General features: G+C 50.8%; 1 protein-coding gene across 1 annotated transcript in view; it reads left to right on the forward strand.

Moving 5' to 3' along the window:
- The first annotated feature begins 315 nt into the window (after nucleotides 1-315).
- Nucleotides 316-21,491, forward strand: part of scrib (scribble planar cell polarity protein) — a 152,726-nt gene continuing 131,550 nt past the window's right edge. The window contains 3 exon segments of the mRNA XM_078424311.1: nucleotides 316-564; nucleotides 16,695-16,812; nucleotides 21,196-21,274. Of these exon segments, the coding sequence (XP_078280437.1) occupies nucleotides 406-564; nucleotides 16,695-16,812; nucleotides 21,196-21,274 (356 nt within the window). The 5' untranslated portion in view covers nucleotides 316-405.

The following is a 21,491-nucleotide window of genomic DNA, read 5'->3' on the forward strand; positions in this document are numbered from 1 at the left end:
TGAGGGCGGGGAGAGGCCGGGGTCTGAGACGGTGCGGGGCCGGGGAGAGGCCGAGGCTCAGTGTGGGGCCGGGTGAGGGGCGAGGCCGAGGCCGGGGTCTGAGACAGTGCGGGGCCGGGGTCTGAGACGGTGCGGGGCCGGGGAGAGGCCGAGGCTCAGTGCGGGGCCGGGTGAGGGGCGAGGCCGAGGCCGGGGTCTGAGACAGTGCGGGGCGGGGGTCTGAGACAGTGCGGGGCCGGGGTCTGAGACAGTGCGGGGCCGGGGTCTGAGACAGTGCGGGGCCGGGGTCTGAGACAGTGCGGGGCCGGGGTCTGAGACAGTGCGGGGCCGGGGTCTGAGACAGTGCGGGGCCGGGAGAGGCCGAGGCCGGGGTCTGAGACAGTGCGGGGCCGGGTACCGGTCACCATGCTGCGCTGTATCCCGCTCTGGCGCTGTAACCGGCACATCGAGGTGGTGGACCGGCGCCACTGCTCGCTCAGCGGCGTCCCCGAGGAGATTTACCGCTACAGCCGCAGCCTGGAGGAGCTGCTGCTCGACTCCAACCAGCTGCGGGAGCTGCCCAAGGTAGGCCCGGGACGGGGGGCGGGGGAGAGACTGCCCGGGGCAGAAGGGGGTGGGTGGGGGTGAGTATGTGTGAGGTGGTGTGGGGTGTGTGTGAAAGGGGTGTGTGCGAAGGGTTGTGGGGTATGAGGGGGTGTGTGTGAAAGGGGTGTGTGTGTGAGGGGGGTGTGCGTGGGGTGTGAGGTGGTGTGGTTGTGTGTGTGAGGTGTTGTGGGGTGTGTGTGGAGGGTGTGTGTGTATGAGGTGGTATGGGGGGTGTGTGTGTGGGGGAGGGGGGGTGGTGTGTGAAGGGTGGGTGGTGTGTGAAGTGTGTGAGGGGGATGAGGTGTGTAGAGTAAATGAGGGGGGGGCTGGGGTGTGTGAGGAGGGGGTGTGGGGTTTGAGGTGGGACTGGTTGTGTGTGAGGTGGGACTAGGTGTGTGCGAGTTGGGACTGGCTGACTGACTGAGGGTCGGTGAGCTGGGACTGAGGGGGGCCGGAGGTGTGGGGAGAGGGTGGTTGGAGAGATGCTTGCTAGACATCTCCACGTGGAGTGGCCTGTGTTGGGTCTGTTGATGAGGGTTGGTGGAGCAGACTGGGTGGAGGTGAATGAGGGAAGGAGCCTCAGTCCCTCTTGACTGATAGAGGTGTCTGCAAAGCCAGTGGCCACAGCGGGTGGTTGCATTTGTGGAGAGGAGATGATCTGGTCCAGGGCACCTGTTGTTGGGCAAATAGCCCATGCCGTTTAGGAGAAGTTCATCACCTGCGGGGAGCAGGGGATTGGTGCGATCATAGTAATGGCCTCGCAACCTGACAGGCAGAAGCAGGGGGCTGCAGGTTCCTTGTGCATTCTCAGCCACTCAGTGAGATTGTGGCTGTACTCGTAGCTCAACGCCACTTCCTTATAAACCCAGGTAGTGCAGTAATACACCACAAAACAGGCCATTGGCCCCACCTGTCTACCGACCAAGGTGCCCATCTAAGCTCGTTTGCCTGCGTTTGGTTTATATTTCTCTTACTTTTCCAATTCGTGTATCAGTTCAAATATCTTTTAAATGTTGTTATAGTACCTGCTTTGGCTACTTCTTCTGGCAGTTTGTTCTATGTGCCAATGGAAAATGTTACCCCTCAGATTCCTATTAAACCTTTCCCCTCTCACTTTTGACCCATGTCCTCCAATTCTTGATTCTATTCTCCCACCCTGGGACAAAGACTCTGCATGCACCTTATTTATTCTCCCTATAAGATCACCTCTGGACTTCCTGTGCTCCTAGCCGACCCAGCCTCACCCTATCACTCAGGCCCGCAAGCTCAGGTAACATACTTGTAAATCTTCTCCGCACTCATTTTAGTTTCCTACAGCAGGGTGACCCAAACTAAACACAGTACTCCAACTGCAGCCTCACAAATGTCTTGTACACTTGTAAGACAACATAAGATAGACACAAATAGCTAGCGTAACTCAGCGGGATAGGCAGCATCTCTGGAGAGAAGGAATGGGTGATGTTTCGGGTCGATACCCTTCTTCAGTCTATCTATGTTCGGTTTAAACCATCATCTGCAGTTCCTTCCTACACCTGTAATATAACATCCCAACTTCTACACTCAGTCCCCTGCCATATCTCAGTTTCCCTTGCTTTCAAGAGAGAGCTGGATAGAGCTCTTAAGGATAGCGGAGTGAGGGGGTATGGGGAGAAGGCAGGAACGGGGTACTGATTGAGAGTGATCAGCCATGATCGCATTGAATGGCGGTGCTGGCTCGAAGGGCTGAATGGCCTACTCCTGCACCTATTATCTATTGATGTCCAGCAATCTGTTTTCTGTGAGAGATTTATTTCCTGAATGCTGAGCCCTTATTTTGACACGGAGGCTGATGGTTGTGCTTTCCTTGTGCAGAGATCAGGGAGGCTCCCCTGCAGTTGGGGCATGCCGCACTCTCGTGTGTGGGTTATCACTTCCCACCCACAAATACCTCTCCAGCCTTTCAGTACATCAGGATGAATTCTGTCTGCAGGGATCATTGCTGGGACTTCTGTTGGTGGTGATATACATCGATCAGCCAAAACATTATGATCACCTGCCTAATATGCTGTTGGTCCTCCGTGTGCAGTCCCATACGCAGCAGGGTGCGATGCACTGTGTATTGAGACACATTCCTCCCGTGACCACCATTAACATTTTCTGGGACTTGTGCCACAGTAGATCTTCTGTCGCTTCCAACCAGACGGGATAGCCTTCGTTGCCCTCGTGCATCGATGAGCCTTGGTCATAATGTTTTGGCTGATCGGTGTATATAAATGACTTGGACGTAAATGTAGATGGGATGGTTAATAACTTTGCAGGTGACATAAACTTGGTGGAGATACGCATAATGAAGAATTTTGTCAAAGGATCAGCAGGGAATAAGATGGGGTTAATGGAGTCCATGTCATGCAGGATGGAAACAGATCCTTTGGCTTAACTGAGCCGGATGGAAACAGGCACTTTGGCCCTAGATGGCCAAAATGCCCATCTAAGCTCTCTTCCACCTCTCTCATCACCCATCACAATCAGTCTCCTATCTTCTATCCATTTTCTCCAGGGATGGCGCCTGACCTGCTGAGTTACTCCAGTATTTTGAAGGCAGACACAAAATGTTGGAGTAACTCAGTGGGACAGGCAGCACCTCGAGAGAAAAGGAATGGGTGACGTTTTGGGTCAAGACCCTTCTTCAGACTGATGTCAGGGGAGGGGGCGGGACAAAGATAGGATGTCGTAGGAGACAGGAAGACAGTGGGAGAACTGGGAAGGGGGAGGGGATAGAGAGGGACCGAGGAACTATGTGAAGTTAGAGAAGCCAATGTTCATACTGCTGTGGTGTAAACTGCCCAAGCAAAATATGAGGTGCTGTTCCTCCAATTTGCGCTGGGCCTCACTCTGACAATGGAGGAGGCCCAGGACAGAAAGGCCAGAGTGGGAGGGGGGGTTAAAGTGCTGTGCCACCAGGAGATCAGGTTGGTTAAGGCGAAAGTCCTTTCATCGAATGGGTGATGTTTCGGGTCTAGACCCTTCTTCAGACTGACCCTTCTTCACCCATTCCTTCTCTCCAGAGATGCTGCCTGTCCCGCTGAGTAACTCCAGCATTTTATGCCTACCTCCGATTTAAACCAGCATCTGCAGTTCTTTCCTACCAGTATTTTATATCTTTCTTTTTGCCCCGTCTAAGCTGGTCCATTTTGCTCTTGTTTGACACACATCCCACCAAAGCTTTGCTGTCGATGTATATGTCCAAGTGTCTTTTACACGTTATTCTACCCAACTCATTTACTTCAGACAAGTGTGAGATGTTGGTCTTTGGGAGGGAAAATATGCAGTAAATGGCAGGAGCATTGATGTTCAGAGAGACCCTGGTCCAAGTTTGAGGCCGAATGGCCCGCACTGCTCTATGTTCCATGAGACATGTAAGCGGTGGAGTGCATGCAGGGTGGGTGTTGTCCTGGGCTGGTGTTGTAGAACACTGGGTCTCGAGGTTCACGGTGAGAACTGGACGGAGATGAGGAAAAGTCCTTTCACGCAGAGAGCGAACAACTGCTGAAGTTCATTTCCACTGTCGGCTGACGCCAAGTCAGTGAATATATTGAGGAGATGGACCTATTTCTGGCAGCTCATTCCACTTACCCACCACCTTCTGTGTGAAAAACCTGCCCCTCGGGTTCTCTCTCATCTTACACCTGTGCCCTCTTATCTTAGCCTCCCCATCCTGGGAAAAAGACCGTGATTATTAGTTTAGTTTAGAGATACAGGGCGAAAACAGGCCCTTCCGGCCCACCGGGTCCGCGCCGACCAGTGATCCCCGCACATTAACATTATCCTATACCCACTAGCCATTTAACCTACAAACCTGTATGTCTTTATCTACTCTATTCATGCTCCTCATGATTTTATAAACCTGTGTACAGTTACCTGTCGGCCCTCTGAGCTCCAGTGAGAACAATCCCAGCCTGTCCATTCTTAGCATGCAACTAAAGCCCTCCACTGCAGGCAACAATCAGGCTGGTGAATCTCTGATGCACTCTGCCTCATGGCACCACATCCTTTCCACGGTGTGGTGAGCAGGGCTGCACCGCCAACCTTTGCTGTGGCCTCACTGGCATCTTGCACAGCTGCAGGAAGTGGTTGCCCCAGCAGTCATTGGCTCCTGGTGATGTGAACGATGCTGTGGTTCCCAAGGTCGGTGTGGCAAAGTGTGTATCGTGAAGTCTCAAAGAGTCTCGACCCAAAATATTTCACCTGTCCATATTCTTCGCACATGCTGCCTGACCTGCTGAGTTACTACAGCACTTTGTCTTCTTATAAAAATCTTTTGACAAAACAAGGTGTTGGGTGTGGAAGGACTGGACTACACATGGTTTCCTTCCGTCTCTCATTGCAACTCGCCTTTACGAACATCACGGAGAATCGTCCGTCATCCTCAGTAATTACATCTTCGCATTGCAGAGTGAGAACTCAGTAATACAGGTACATTAAAGGCAAATGGTGACCGGGGAAAGGAGTAATCCCCTTAAATCCCCTGACTGCTGCAGCACTTTGTGTCTTTTCAAGATCAGCATGGCCATCTTTGCGTAGAGCCACGAGAGATGGGGAGATGTTTTACCCAGAGGATGGTAAATGTCTGGAACTTGCTGCCAGTAGAAGTGGTGGAAACAGACATGGTCGCAGTTAGTTCAGTTTAGAGATACAACGTGGAAACAGGCCCTTTTGCCCCACCGGTTCCGCGCCGACCAGCGATCCCCGCATACTAACACTATCCTATACCCACTAGGGACAATTTTTACATTTACCAAGCCAATTAACCTACAAACCTGCACGTCTTTGGAGTGTGGGAGGAAACCGAAGATCTCGGAGAAAACCCACGCAGGTCACGGGGAGAACGTACAAACTCCGTACGGACAGCACCCGTAGTCGGGATGGAACCCGGGTCTCCGGCGCTGCATTCTCTGTCAGGCAGCAACTCGACTGCAGCCCCACCGTGCCGTGGCAGAGCAACTTCTCCGCCTGTATCATGTGGGAAACAACAAAACACTGGTACATTGATCTACCAGTCCCATCCCTCTCACAAACAAGTCTCTGTCCTTGTCACAACTCACTTGCTGACCTGCTGCTCTGGTTCCCAGTCCATGCCATTCCCATTTCAACCCTCTCTAGTAGCGCCAGTGAATCTCCATGCGAGAAGGTTCCCCTCCAGCTCAGGAGCAACCTGTCCCTCTTGTACAGGTCCAACCTGCCCCGGAGGAGAGCCCAGTGATCCATGTACCTGCAGCCTGCCTCCAGCTCTTTGGCCACGTATTGAACTGCACTATCATTTCACTCGTCACACTAGCTGCTGGCATGAGATTACAACTCTGGAGAACCTGTTTTTCAACATAGAAACAAGGAACTGCAGTTGTTGGTTGCAGACACAAAATGCTGGAGTAACTCGACGGGTCAGGCAGCATCTCAGGAGAGAAGGAATGGGTGATGTTTCAGGTCGAGACCCTTCTTCAGTCTGAAGGAGGGTCTCGACCCGAAACATCATGAGTCTGAAGAAGGGTCCCGACCCGAAATGTCACCCATTCCCTCTCCCCCGAGATGCTGCCTGACCCGTTGAGTTACTCCAGCATTTTGTGTCTACCTTCGATTTAAACCAGCATCTGCAGGTTTTTTTCCTGCAGTTGTTGGTTTACATGAATGACACAAAGTGCTGGCGTAACTCAGCGGGTCAGGCAGCATCTCTGGATAACATGCATAGGTGATGTTTTGGGTTGGGACCCTTTACTCTAGCACTCTGTGTCTGGTTTTCAACCTACTGCCTAACCTATATTCTCCTTCTTCCAACCTACATCATTGCTGCCAATATGAACAGCAATGTGGTTCCCAACCAGAATATGCGGTGTCTGTTCTTTGCCATCCTTACCCTGCATAAAGGCGGCAACACAGCATCCTGGAGACTGCCTTGTTACCACCGAATCTCCTGCCTGCAACCCTGGCTACTGACTATTACATCCAGACTTTGCCCTGGGCTGCTGTTCAACAGAGCCATGGTTCCGCTCCAGCACTGCACAAGCTACCTGTCCAGGTGCCATTACCTATTTTAATATGTCAGCTCAGTTTCTCTTATCCTACTCCTGTCATCTTCACGGCTGGGATGCCCCACAACCTTGCACTACCGTGACAATAAACTCAACAAACTAGTGTGCTGTCACAAGGAGCTGCACATGCTGGGATCTTGATCAAAAAAACAACTTAGTGGCTCAGGCAGCCTCTATGGAGGAAATGGATTGATGACGTTTCAATGGACAATAGGTGCAGGTGTAGGCCATTTGGCCCCTCGAGCCAGCAGCGCCATTCACTGTGATCATGGCTGATCATGCACAATCAGGTCAGGACCATTCCCTCAGGCTCAAACGGCAAAACCTCCGCTCAGTTCGTCTTAACCAACCTGATCTCCCGGTGGCTCAGCACTTCAACTCCCCGTCCCATTCCCAATCTGACCTTTCTGTCCTGGGCTTCCTCCATTGTCAGAGTGAGGCCCAGCGAAAATTGGAGGAACAGCACCTAATATTTCGCTTGGGTAGATTACACCCCAGCGGTATGAACATTGACTTCTCTAATTTCAGATGGTTCCTGCTTTCCCTCTCTATCCCCTGCCCCTTCTCAATTCTCCCATTAGTCTTCATGTCTCCAACTACATTCTGTCTTTTCCCGCCCCCTCCCCTGACATCAGTCTGAAGAAGGGTCTCGACCCGAGACGTCACGTATTCATTCTCTCCAGTGATGGTGCCTGACCCACTGAGTTACTCCAGCATTTTGTGTGTCTCTCCGTTCCCACTGCCTCACCCACTGTGTTCCTCCAGCACCTTGTCTTGAAGCTTAATGTACTGCTAACAGCTCCCATTAAGCTATCTCAACTCCTCTCATCAGACATTTGCTTTGTTCTGCACTTACCTCCACCACCTTCTCCCTGAAAACTGGCCTTATTTGTCCATTCCCTCCACAGATGGTGCCTAACCCGCTGAGTTCCTCCAACACTTGGGGTTTTTTTTTGCTAAAGATTCTTTCATTTGCAGCCATCCGCTGATCCCGTCACTCTTGTTTTTCTGGCAAAGGGTCTAACATCCAAAAACAGAGCCTCTCTTTCATGAGAACGAAGAGCAGCACAACACAAGAGCAGACCCTTCGGTCCACAGTGTTTGTGCCAACCATTATATCATGTTAAACATTCTGAACTGCCTGCACATGAAGCGTATCTCTCCACTCTTTGTCTATGTGTGTGCCTGTCTAAATGACTCAAACACAGGCTGTTGATTGGTAAATGGCTTGGCAAATGTAAGAATTGTCCCTAGTATAGGATAGCGTTAATGTGCGGGAATCGCTGGTCGGCCGAAAGGGCCTGTTTCCGCGCTGTATCTCTAAACTACTAAGGAAGAATGTCACCACACTCAGAGGACAGCGTAGAGGGTTCATCTACTGAGGCAATGAGGGTAGCTACAACACACGATGCCTCAGAAAAGCCACCAGCATCCACAAAGACTCTTCACACCCCTGCAACAGTCTGTTCGAACTTCTACCATCGGACAGACGATACAAGGCCTTCTACGCCTGCACCTCCAGACTCAGGAACAGCTTCATCCCCAGGGCCATAGCTGCTATGAACCGGTCCTGCTAAGTGAACAGTGAACCGGCACAGATCTACTTGCCGATTTATTCACAAAATGCTGGAGTAACTCAGCAGGTCAGGCAGCATCTCGGGAGAGAAGGAATGGGTGACGTTTCGGGTCGAGACCCTTCTTCACACTGATGTCAGGGGGGCGGGACAAAGGAAGGATATAGGTGGAGACAGGAAGATAGAGGGAGATCTGGGAAGGGGGAGGGGAAGGGAGGGACAGAGGGACTATCTAAAGTTGGAGAAGTCGACGTTCATACCACTGGGCTGCAAACTGCCCAGGCGAAATATGAGGTGCTGTTCCTCCAATTTCCGGTGGGCCTCACTATGGCACTGGAGGAGGCCCATGACAGAAAGGTCAGACTGGGAATGGGAGGGGGAGTTGAAGTGCTCGGCCACCGGGAGATCAGTTTTGTTAATGCGGACCAAGCACAGGTGTTCAGCGAAGCGATCGCCGAGCCTGCGCTTGGTTTCGCCGATGTAAATGAGTCGACATCTAGAGCAGCGGATGCAATAGATGAGGTTGGAGGAGGTGCAGGTGAACCTTTGTCTCACCTGGAAAGACTGTTTGAGTCCTTGGATGGAGTTGAGGGGGGAGGTTATTTTGCAAAATAATCTGCAGTTATTTTCTTATACTACATCTGCAGTTATCTTCTTATATCTCTTATTATACAGACCTACTTGCACTTTATTCTGTTTTAAAACTGTTACAATTTGTTTCACTGGGTTGTTTAAATTAATACTGACTAGCTAATTAATTTATTGCATCATATGGGAGGCGCATTCCCAATCTCGTTGTACCCCTGAACAATGACAATAAAGATATATTGTATTGTATTGTAGAGCACAAAATAAAGATGTGAAATGTCAAATGTAAAGGGAAAGTACCCAGTTCATGGCAGGGCTCTCGGCAGCATTAATGCTCTCGGGAATCTTGGATTCCAAGTTAATCACACCCTGAAAGAAGCAGCATAATTAGGTAGAGTGGTAAAGAAAAGGACACAAAATGCCGGAGTAACTCCGCAGGTCAGGCAGTATCTCTGGAGAACATGGACAGATGACATTTTGGGTCAAGGTGTCATCGGTCGTGGACTTTGGATAGGCTGCGTTTGGAGTATGTGGCCTGTCCATTTTCCTCCATGCTTGCTGTCTTTTACCCAGGATTGCAGCATCTGTGGTCATTTAGCCACGGAGCTGTCTGCTTCCTGGTTGAGTACAGTCGACGTTTAACTTGCTGAGAGCAGCTGAATCTAGCCTTCGTGCCTGTAGCCCTGTGGCTGTAGAGACTGCTTGATATCTGGGGATTTAGTTGGGATTAGGGTTGTGCCAAGTGACATTGGCTCAGTACAGTTTCACACAGACTACGCTGTTTCAGTATTACATCTGTAACACGTGGTTTTTGTCAGACGTGCACTGATTGTTCGAGGAAGGGGTTGGGACACATTTAATCTTGCAATGCCTGTTTAAATATTTGATCAGTGAGAGTTGTTTAGCACACAGCACTCCTGTATACTTTGTACCTCCCCATTCAACTGTCCGATTGTTAGCCATGGTTTTGTGCTGTATCCTGATACGCTTTTGATTGTCTAATGATCTCAAGGTGAAAAGCTGCAGATAATGAAGGACAAAAATTAAAAGTACTGGAATTACTAAGCAGATCAGGTAGCAGCTGTGGAGATAGCAGAGGAACACAGTGCAGAAAAGGGCCCTTCGGCCCACCTTGTCCATGCCAACCAAGTTGTCATTCTAGCCTAGTCCATTTGACCCATTGCCCTCTAAACCCTTCCCATCCACGTATATCTATCCAAATGTCTAACAGACTCAACAGTTCAGGTGGCTGCTGAGATCATGAGGGATTTGAAAACTGGGGTGAGCATTTTAAAATGGGAATAGAAACATAGAAAATAGGTGCAGGAGGAGGCCATTTGGCCCTTTGGGCCAGCACCGCCATTCATTGTGATCATGGCTGATCATCTACAATCAGTAACCTGTGCCTGCCTTCTCCCAATATCCCTTGATTCCACTAGCCCCTAGAGCTCCATCTAACTCTCTTAAATTCATCCAGTGAATTGGCCTCTACTGCCTTCTGTGGCAGAGTTTTCACAACTCTCGGGGTGAAAAAGTTTCTTCTCGTCTCAGTTTTAAATGGCCTCCCCTTTATTCTTAGACTGTGGCCCCTGGTTCTGGACTCCCCCAACATTGGGAACATTTTTACTGCATCTAGCTTGTCTAGTCCTTTTATGATTTTATATGTCTCTATAAGATCCCATCTCATCCTTCTAAACTCCAGTGAATACAAGCCTAGTCTTTCCAATCTTTCCTCATATGACAGTCCCTCCATCCCAGGGATTAACCTTGTGAATCTACGCTGCACTACCTCAATAGCAAGGACATCCTTCCTCAAATTAGGAGACCAAAACTGCACACAATACTCCAGACGTGGTCTCACCAAGGCCCTATACAACTGCAGAAGGACTTCTTTGCTCCATAATCCTCTCGTTATGAAGGCCAACATGCCATTAGCTTTCTTCACTGCCTGCTGTACCTGCACGCTTACTTTCAGTGACTGGTGTACAAGGACACCAAGGTCTCGTTGTACTTCCCTCTTTACCTAATCTGACACCATTGTAATAATAATCTGCCTCTTAATTTTGCCGCCATGGTTTGATTGTCCAGGCCAGTGAGCACAGTGGTAATGGGTCAATGCGATGACAGGGGTGAGGACTAGGGCAGCAGGCATTTGGGTGACCTTTAGACTACAAAAAACAGAATAAGTGGGAGTGGGCCTCAGCCCCATGTGCCTGCTGAATGGATACGGCTGATCCACCATACCTCTCATGCTTGATTCCCTTGACATCCAAATATCTATTGTCCCGAGTATCCTCAACCCTTGTGCAAAGAATTCCAAAGATTCTTTGTGTACGAAGGAACCGCAGATGCTGGTTCAAACCAAAGATAGACACAAACAGCTGGAGTAACTCAGCGGGACAGACAGCATCTCAGAGAGAGAAGGAATGGGTGACATTTTGGGTCGAGACCCTTCTTCAGACTGAGAGTCAGGGGAGAGGGAAACGAGAGACAAAGATGGTGATATAGAACAAATGAATGAAAGATGTGCAAAAAAGTAACGGTGATAAGGGAAACAGGCCTTTGTTAGTTGTGAGCGAGGTGAGAATGAGCTGCAGATAATTTGGCTCAAGAAGACGACTTTGAAACAAGTACATTTAGGCAGCTATACATCTGATCTGAGATCAGCCTGAACACACCAGAGCTGTCCAAAACTAGTCAAGTCCCACAGAGCAGCATGGGCAGAACTCTAAAAGTTTATTAAGATTAAATGAACAATCACAAGTAATATAATGTGAAGCATTACAACTAATATGATAGCAACTGTCATAAGAATGCTGTAACACAATAGTTACCTTCCTAACAAATATTGTGTTGGAGAGGTTCACTTTATAAAGACAATTGTGTGAAAGGGAGTCAGGGGCTAGAGTTTCACATTTGTAATAACTTTTTTGGCACAATGGTCCAAGGAGGGTTATTTTCATTAGCAGTAAGTTTGTTTCTGTTACTGCAAGGTAAAAGTAAAAATAATACCACAGGATATTGCATTATTTAATATAGTTGCACGTGTCCATAGAAGTGATTGCTTGCTGTAGAAATGGCAATTGTATTCGTCAGACAGTGGTGTCCGATTACTGTAGGGAAGTCACAAGGCAACATGGTTTTTATCCCTATACTGTTTAATAGCAAGACAGGTTTTTTTAAACATAAGTTTCAAAAGTCACCTTTAAGTGGTTCTCTAGTTACCAATCAAAATGGTGTGAAAACAATTCAGGCCATGGAATGCAAGCTGTATTCCCTATTTATCACTCACATTACATTAATTTTGTGCTGCAGAAGTGTGTCATAGCAGACTACCTGTAAAAAATAGATTGATATACAGGTGCTCCTCAACTTACGATGGGGTTACTTTCCGATAAACCCATCGTAAACCGAAAATATCATTAGAAAATGCATTGAATGCACCTAACCTACCCAATGGTGGCTGCTTGGGAGCTGCGGCTCGCTGCCGTTGCCCGGCATCACCAGAGAGTATCGTACCGCGTAAGACACGGCCAGTCTGAGCAGCGGACAGGTCAGCCAGCCGGGGAAAAGATCAACATTCAAAGTACAGTGTCCACTGAATGTGTATGGCCTTTGCACCATCGTAAGTCGAGGAGCATCTGTCGATGCTCTACACTAATTGGGCATCTGTGTACTCATGTTAACAATTCACTAACATCAATACACATCAATTTGTGCCTGTGTCACCTGAAAAACAGTTTTCCCCCATGATCACTTCCCCCAAAATAGCTTTATTCCCATCTGTGAAGGTCGCCAGTCCTCTTCAAAGTTCCCTTGCAAGTTGCTGAAGTAGGTTCCCAAGTATTCCTTTCCGTGATATACCTAAAATTAATATCATATAGTATTAGAGTGATAGAGTGTGGAAACAGGCCCTTCAGCCCAGCTTGCCCACACCGGCCAACATGTCCCAGCTACACTAGTCCCACCTGCCTGTGTTTGGCCCATATTCCTACAAACCTGCCCTATCCATGTACCTGTCTAACTGTTTCTTAAATGGTGGGATGGTCCCTGCCTCAACTACCTCCTCTGACAGCTTGTTCCATACACCCACCACTATTTGTGTGAAAAAAGTATCCCTCGGATTCCTATTAAATCTTTTCACCTTAAACCTATGTGATTGTGCATCCACCCGATCTATTCTTCTCATGATCTTATATACCTCAAAAAAATAAACCGTCATCCACCTGCGCTCCAAGGAATAGAATCCCAGCCTACTCAACCCACCCTATAGATCACACCCTCTAGCCCAGGCAACATCCTCCTAAATCTTCTCTGTACCCTTTCCACCTTGACAAACATCTTTCCTATAACTAATGGGACCCAGAACTGAACACAATACTCTAATTGCGGCCTCACCTCACTTCTGTACTCAATACTCTGACTGATGAAGGCCAATGTGCCAGAAGCCTTTTTGACCACCTTATCTACCTGCTACTCGACCTTCAAGGAACCATGCACCTGCACTCCTAGATCCCTCTGTTCTACAACATTACCCAGATCACTACCATTCACTGTGTAGGTCCTGCCCATGTTAGACGTCCCAAAATGCAACACCTCACATTTCTCCGTGTTAAATTCCATCACCCATTATTCCTCAGCCCAGCTGGCCATTTACAAAGTATATATATAATTTTGAGAGACAGAGATAGGGTAGACAGTCAGTACCATTTTCTCAGGGTGGAGATGCCAAAGACTAGAGGGTAAAGCTTTAAGGTGAGAGGGGAAAGTTTAAAGGATGTGCGCGGGAAAGTTTTGTTCCACAGAAGATGTTGGGTGCCTTGCATCCATTGCTGGGTGGTTGCAGATACAAGAGTGGCGTTTGAGGCGTTTAGACAGAAGACAGGAAGCTTGGAATGGAGGGATGTGGCAGCGGAGATTCGTTTAACTTGGCATCATGTTCAGCACAGACATTGTGGGCCTGTTCTGTGCTGCACTATTCTATAATCCAAGTCATAGGACAGAAGCCCTCTGTTGAAAGCAGAAAATAAGTTGTGCCCACTCGTTTGTGTAAAATGTCTGTGGCTAATGGGCCGTGTTTATAAATTCCACAGTGCTGAATGGAATGCCAGGGTGGGCATGTTGGTCAATTTTAAATCAGTGATGCTTCATCATGAGTTGAGCGCATCACCAAGATACAGGGTAAAGATATTTCAGCACTGGTTCAGGCAGCATCTTTGGAGGTCACGGGATGGTTGATGTTTTGGGTTGCTACCTTGCATGGGGAATTCAACCAGTGGGTAGAAGTGAGAGAAAGAGTAGTGACAGCGGCTGGTAACTCAAACAAGGGAGGAGATTATGGGCGGCCACGGTCTCACAGCGGTAGAGTTACTGCCTTACAGTGAATGCAGCGCCGGAGACCCGGGCTCCATCTTGACTGCGGGCGCTGTCTGTAAGGAGTTTGTACGTTCTCTCCGTGACCCGCGTAGGTTTTCTCCTAGATCTTCGGTTTCCTACCACACTCCAAAGATAATTGTCTTGGTAAATGTAAAAATTGTCCCTTATGGGTGTAGGATAGTGTTAATGTGCGGGGACCGCTGGTCGGCGCGGACCCGGTGGGCCCAAAGAGCCTGTTTCCACGCTGTATCTCTAAACTAAACTAAAACAATTATGGGCAGATGGGACCAGGTGAGAGTCAGAGAGTCATACAACACGGACAATAGACAATAGGTGCAGGAGGAGGCCATTCGACCCTTTGAGCCAGCACCACCAATCAATGTGATCCTGGTTGATCATTCACAATCAGTACCCCGTTCCTGCCTTCTCCCCATACCCCCTGACTCCGCTATCTTTAAGAGCTCAATCTAACTCTCTCTTGAAAGCATCCACAGAATTGGCCTCCACTGCCTTCTGAGGCAGAGAATTCCACAGATTTACAACTCTGATTGAAAAAGGTTTTCCTCATCTCCGTTCTAAATGGCCTACCCCTTATTCTAGACTGTGGCCCCTGACTGTGGAAACAGGCCATTCAGTCCAACTCATCCATGCAGACCAAGATATCCTATCCAAACTCGTCCTATTTGCCTGTGCTTGGCTCTCCAAAACTGAAGAAGGGTCTGGATGCTTCCATGGTCCAAGCGAGTTGAGTGCAGGATGGAAGTCATCCTTATCCAGGAGCATTATTGCAAGCCCAACAACCCATTTCACTCCGTGCTCTAGTGTTGACAGAGGGAGGGGTTGCATGGAAATTAGGACACTTATTACCATTACATGCAAAACTTCAGCAAAGTTTGAAACCAGAAAAAACATTCACACGACACCTCTTCCTCTCTCACTCTGCCCCCACCCTTGTTCTCCCCTCTCTTCCACTCTCTGCTCTCAGTCCCCCCGGCACTCTTCTCGTCCATCTGCATGCTGTCGGTTCTGTGTGGGGTTGTGGTAGGAACGTTGTTGCCACACCATTGTGTGCAGTTTTACCCTGTCCAGGCTTCAAAGCAGTTTTGCATGCTAATGTATTATCTGTTCAAATTTCCCTGTGACTCATTGATGTGTAAATGCAAAGGTTGTGTTGTGAAATTGGTGCAGAAGATGATGTGGGATCAATCTCTCTGATTGATTAGCTGCACAGCTGCAGCTCAGTTATTGGCACAGCCCAGTAGTTGAACCCACGGATAGAATGAGACATGGACCTTGCTGCTTTCACGGTAACTTCCCTCCTCACAAACTCCTCCATCCGTGGCCATGCCTGTGGGGTTGTTGAATCATGAAAGGTACAGCACAGGACCTTACAGCCGACCTCATCCATGCTTATTTACTCTAATCCCACTTTCCCCACATTAGGCCCATGTTCCCCTCAAACGTTCCTATCCATGCACCTGTCCAAATGTCTTTTAAATGTTGTTATAGTTCCTGCCTCAACTACCTCCTCTGGCAGCTTGATCCACACACTCACGACTCTGTGAAATTGTCCCTCAGGTTCTGATAAAATCTACCCCCTCTCACCTTAAACCCATGTCCCAGCCAGCCCAACCTCTCCTTTTTACTCACTCCCTTGTGTCCAGTAACATCTTTGCAAGTATTTTCTGCATTTGTGATCTTCGAGGTGTAGCAAATTATGTGGGGAATAGATAGGGTGAATGCATATTTTCTCATGGTAGGGGAATCAAGAACCAGAGGACATAGGTTTAAGGTTTGAGGAAAAAATGTAATGGGAACCTGAGGGAGATCTTTTCCAGAAGGTGGTGGGTGCATGCAATGAGCTGCCAGAGGAGGTAGTTGAGGAAGGTAAAATAACAGCATTTAAAAGACACATGGATAGGAAAGGTTGAGAGGGAAATGCTCCAAATTCAGACAAATGGGACGAGTTGGTGGCATGGATGAGCTGAAGGGACTGGTTTCTTTGCTACAAGGCTCTGTGACTGACTTTGACCGGAGATGCAGATAGATCCTGCCCTCAGAGGCCCCTCAGTTACTTTCACCACCGCTGTGTCGAGCTGAGCAGCCTGCTGTTGCCAGGCTTGTCCATGAAGCCCATCTCACTGAGAGGCATGACATTAGCCACCCTCCAATGGTCGGGCATCTGAGCTGTGCCTCTGCCAGGCTCTGCTTCACTGCCAATGGGACGTGTGCGGACTAGGGATGCGCTCGGCCATGCTTGGACGGGGAAGAGTTGAATGGAGTGGGACGTGTTGCCAGCGGATGAGTTAGGAGGCAGGTGAGGTAGAGGTAGCATTGCTGGCCGCAGCCGTCTTGCTGTGTATTGCAGGACTGAGGCCCCAGGAGTTGTGTTACAACCGGCCAGGGTGCAGCCACAGGATGGATCTGGTCATGTTCACAAGCATCTGTTTACACGCCAGCCTTGTCACCCCTGCTCATCGCCGTCTGTTTCTGCTCCCTTGTCCAACAGCCTTTCTTCCGGTTGCTGAACCTGCGGAAACTGGGGCTGAGCGACAATGAGATCCAACGACTGCCGCCGGAGGTGGCCAACTTCATGCAGCTGGTGGAGCTTGACATCTCCCGCAACGGTGAGTGTGAGGCTAGTCCAGTCCTGTCTGCGAATCCGGACCCGTCCAGCCGGGGCAGGGAGACTGGACCGAGTCCAAGGTTAGGAGTCGATCTAGCCAGGGCAGAGACTCCGATCCGGGGCTGGGACTCCGATCCAATCCGGGGCTGGGACTCCGATCCGGGGCTGGGACTCCGATCCGGGGCTGGGACTCCGATCCGGGGCTGGGACTCCGATCCGGGGCTGGGACTCCGATCCAATCCGGGGCTGGGACTCCGGTCCGGGGCTGGGACTCCGATCCAATCCGGGGCTTAGACTCCGATCCGGGGCTGGGACTCCAATCCAATCCGGGGCTGGGACTCCGATCCGGGGCTGGGACTCCGATCCAATCCGGGGCTGGGACTCCGATCCAATCCGGGGCTGGGAATCCGATCCAATCCGGGGCTGGGACTCCGATCCGGTCCGGGGCTGGGACTCCGATCTGGGGCTGGGACTCCGATCCGATCCGGGGCTGGGACTCCAATCGGGGCTGGGACTCCGGTCCGGGGCAAGGAGTCCGATCCGGGGCTGGGACTCTGATCCGGGGCTGGGACTCCGATCCGGTCCGGGGCTGGGACTCCGATCCGGGGCTGGGACTCCAATCGGGGCTGGGACTCCGGTCCGGGGCAGGGAGTCCGATCCGGGGCTGGGACTCTGATCCGGGGCTGGGACTCTGATCCGGGGCTGGGACTCCGATCGGATCCGGGGCTGGGACTCCAATCGGGGCTGGGACTCCGATCCGATCCGGGGCTGGGACTCCAAACGGGGCTGGGACGCTGATCCGGGACTGGGACTCTGATCCGGGGCTGGGACTCCGATCCGGGGCAGGGAGTCCAATCCGGGGCTGGGACTCCGATCCGGTCTGGGGCTGGGACTCCAATCGGGGCTGGGACTCCGGTCCGGGGCTGGGACGCTGATCCGGGACTGGGACTCTGATCCGGTCCGGTCCGGGACTGGGACTCCGATCTGGTCCGGTCCGGGACTGGGACTCTGATCCGGTCCGGGACTGGGACTGGGACTGGTCCGATCCGGTCTGAGGCTGTGCGTCCGGTCCATGTAAATGACAATGTGAGGTTATCCACTTTGGTGACAAGAACAGGAAGGCAGATTAATATCTGAATGGTGTCAGATTAGGAGAAGGGGAGGTGCAACGAGACCTGGGTGTGCCTGTACTGAAAGTAAGTCACTGAAAGTAAGCATGCAGGTACAGCAGGCAGTGAAGAAAGCTAATGGCATGTTGGCCTTCATTGCATGAGGATTTGAGTACAGGAACAAGGAGGTCCTACTGGAGTTGTACAGGGCCCTGGTGAGACCACACCTGGAGTATTGTGTACAATTTCGGTCTCCTAATTTGAGGAAGGACATTATTGCTATTGAGGGAGAGCAGCGTAGATTCACCAGGTTAATTCCCGGGATGGCGGGACTGACATATGATGAAAGAATGGGTCGACTGTTGTATTCTCTGGATGAGAGGGGATCATAGAAACATATAAGATTCTTAAAGGATTGGAAAGGCAAGATGCAGGAAAAATGTTCCCGATGTTGAGGGAGTTCAGAACCAGGGGCCATAGTTTAAGAATAAGGGGTAGGCCATTTAGGACTGAGATGAGGAAAAACATCTTCACCCAGAGTTATGAATCTGTGGAATTCTCTGCCACATGAAGGGCCTCGGCTATGAGGAGAGACTGAGCAGACTGGGGTTGTTTTCCCTGGAGCAGAGAAGGCTGAGAGGGGACACGATCGAGGTGTACAAGATCATGAGGGGCATAGATAAGGTAGATGGCGGGGAACTTCTTCCACTGGTGGAAGGTTCAACAACGAGGGGACATAGATACAGGGTAAGGGGAGGGAGGTTTCGGGGGGATGTGAGAAAGAACTTTTTCACCCAGAGGGTGGTTGGAGTCTGGAACTCACTGCCTGGGGTGGTGGTGGAGGCGGGAACACTCACAACGTTTAAGAGGCATTTGGATGGGCACTTGAAATGCTACAACATTCAGGGCTACGGTCCAAATGCGGGAAAATGGGATTAAAATTAGACTGTGTTTGGTGACGGGCTGCGCGGACACGATGGGCCGAAGGGCCTCTTTCTGTGCTGTAGGACTCTATGACTCTATGACTATCTATAAGGCAGTGGAGGCCAATTCACTGGATGTTTTCAAGAGAGAGTTAGATTTAGCTCTTAGGGTTAACGGAATCAAGGGATATGGGGAAAAAGTAGGAACGGGGTGCTCATTTTAGATGATTAACCATAATCATAATGAATGGAGGTGCTTACCTGAAGGGCCGAATGGCCTACTCCTGCATCTATTTTTCTATGTTTCAATAACCATCTTCAATATCTGCAAATCCACCCACTTTTGTATCATCAGCAAACTTGCTCATCTTGCCCTGTATGTCTCATCTAAATCATTGATGTAGATGACAAACAGTAACGGGCCCAGCACCGAACCCCAGCATTGGTGTCAGGTTCTCTGACCCTGATCCCCAGCAGTGGTCTGTGCTGGCTAACATTCTCTGACCTTGAACCCCAGCAGTGGTCTGTGAGTGCCAACGAGTCTTCTCGGCCGCCTCCTCTGCAAGGATCAATTGGGGGAAATGTTCTGGACACTTGGTGGGTCCCTGGCAGGTGGACTCCCTCCCTGAGGAGATGCGTTTTTTCACGTGGAGCACCACGCGCCTCCTTTACTTGGGAGTCTACCTGAGTCCTGTCGCGGAGACCTGGCTGGCGAACTGGCAGGAGCTGGAGTTGAAAGTCGTCGCCCGACTGGGGCGCTGGTCAGGTCTCCTCAGCAGCTTTCCTACCGGGGCAGGGTGTTGGTCATTAACCAACTCGTGGCTTCCCTGCTCTGGTACAGATTGACCACATTGGTCCCATCAGCCACTTTTGCTGGGATCATCCAGAAGAAGTTGGTGGACTTTTTCTGGGGCAACGGAAAGCACTGGGTCTCTGCAGCGGTCCTGAGTCTCCCGATTGAGGAGGGCGGGCAGTCGCTGGTGTGCATCCGCACCCAGTTGGCGGCTCTCCGCCTCAGGACTCTGCAGAGATACCTGTACTCGGAGCGTCCTCCCAGGTGGCACGTGCTGGCGACGCACTTTTTCCAACGGGGCCGCTGCCTTCAAGCAGGTACGCGGATCCCGATGGTGGGCGTCAGCCGTGTTGTCCTGCTGGGGATGCCCGGCTTCTACCGGGACTTGCTGAGAGTCTGGAACCTGGTTGCTGTCGACCGGGCCCCCCCTCCGCTGACGGAGGGCGGCGACCCAGGCGTGAGAGCAGCCGGCCCTTGTCCTGCCCCGCTGGGTGTCGGAGAGGCTCAAATGTGTGGAGTACCTGCGGCTGAGCAAACCCCCGCTCAGCCGGAAGTACTCGTCGGACCGAGGCGCCGTAATCCTTCCCGGGAGCCGGTCCCACACAACATGAGCCGCATTTCCTCGACACCCTTCATCTCCCTCCGAGACGCAGGGAGGTGTGTCCTGTACGGGCTCCTCCTCCACACCCTGCACTTCCTCGCCCTGGTCCACCGTCCGGACACTAAGTGGCGGTCGGTGTTGCCTTCCGGTCACGAGGTGACCCCGCGGTGGGGGTCCCTCTACGCAGGGATTCTGCCCCTCTCCATCGGGGACCTGGGGTGGAAGGTATTGCACCGAGGAGTCCCCTGCAACCTGTTCCTCGCGCGGTTCACAGACTCGCCAGCCGCCTGCCACTTTTGCGGGTTGGAAGAGTCTGTGTACCACGTGTACATGGAGTGTGTGAGTCTGTGTACCACGTGTACATGGAGTGTGTGAGGTTGCAGCCCCTGTTCCAATATCTAAAGGGGCTGCTCCTTGCTTTTTGGCTGCATTTTTCACCCACCATCTTTGGACACCCTGTGCGTAGGGGAGAGGGTAGGGCCGAAGATGTCCTTGTTGGGTTGCTCCTGGGCCAGGCCAAGCTGGCCATCCGCGACTCACGGCGCCAGGCGGAAGAGGGCTCTGCCCGAGCCGGCTGCCTGCCCCTTTTCCGGGGTTACGTCCGTGCCAGGGTGGTGTTGGAGAGGGACTACGCGCTGTCCACGGGCACCCTGGGGGATTCCGGGACCGCTGGGCACCGCGGGGGATTGGATGTATCCTGGATGGGGATTGTAATATAATTGTATAATAGTTTCAATAGGTATATTTGTTTGTATAATATTCTGGTGGTGGGTTCTGTTTTGGTTTTATTGTATTGTATATATTATTTTAATATTTGAATAAATATTTTTGAATTTAAAAAAAAGCAGTGGTCTGTGCTGGCTAACAGTTCTCTGACCTTGAACCCCAGCAGTGGTCTGGCCAGTTTCCTGCTTGACCGGCTGGTTCTCAACATGTCCGGCTGTTTTTGTTTCCGCAGATATTCCGGAAATCCCCGAGAGTATTAAATTCTGCAAGTCTCTGGAGATCGCTGACTTCAGTGGGAACCCTCTTTCCAGGTACAGTGAACTACTTGCAAATGTCTGAAAAAAGCCTGAAGAAGGGTCTCGACCCGAAACGTCACCCATTCCTTCTCTCCAGAGATGCTGCCTGTCCCGCTGAGTTACTCCAGCATTTTGTGTCTATCTGTAGGATAGTGTTAATGTGCGGGGATCGCTGGTCGGAGCTGACCTGGTGGGCCGAAAGGGCCTGTTTCCACGCTGTATCTCTAAACTA

This window comes from Rhinoraja longicauda, chromosome 2 (assembly GCF_053455715.1).
Source record: "Rhinoraja longicauda isolate Sanriku21f chromosome 2, sRhiLon1.1, whole genome shotgun sequence".
In the NCBI taxonomy this organism is placed as follows: Eukaryota; Metazoa; Chordata; class Chondrichthyes; order Rajiformes; family Arhynchobatidae; genus Rhinoraja; species Rhinoraja longicauda.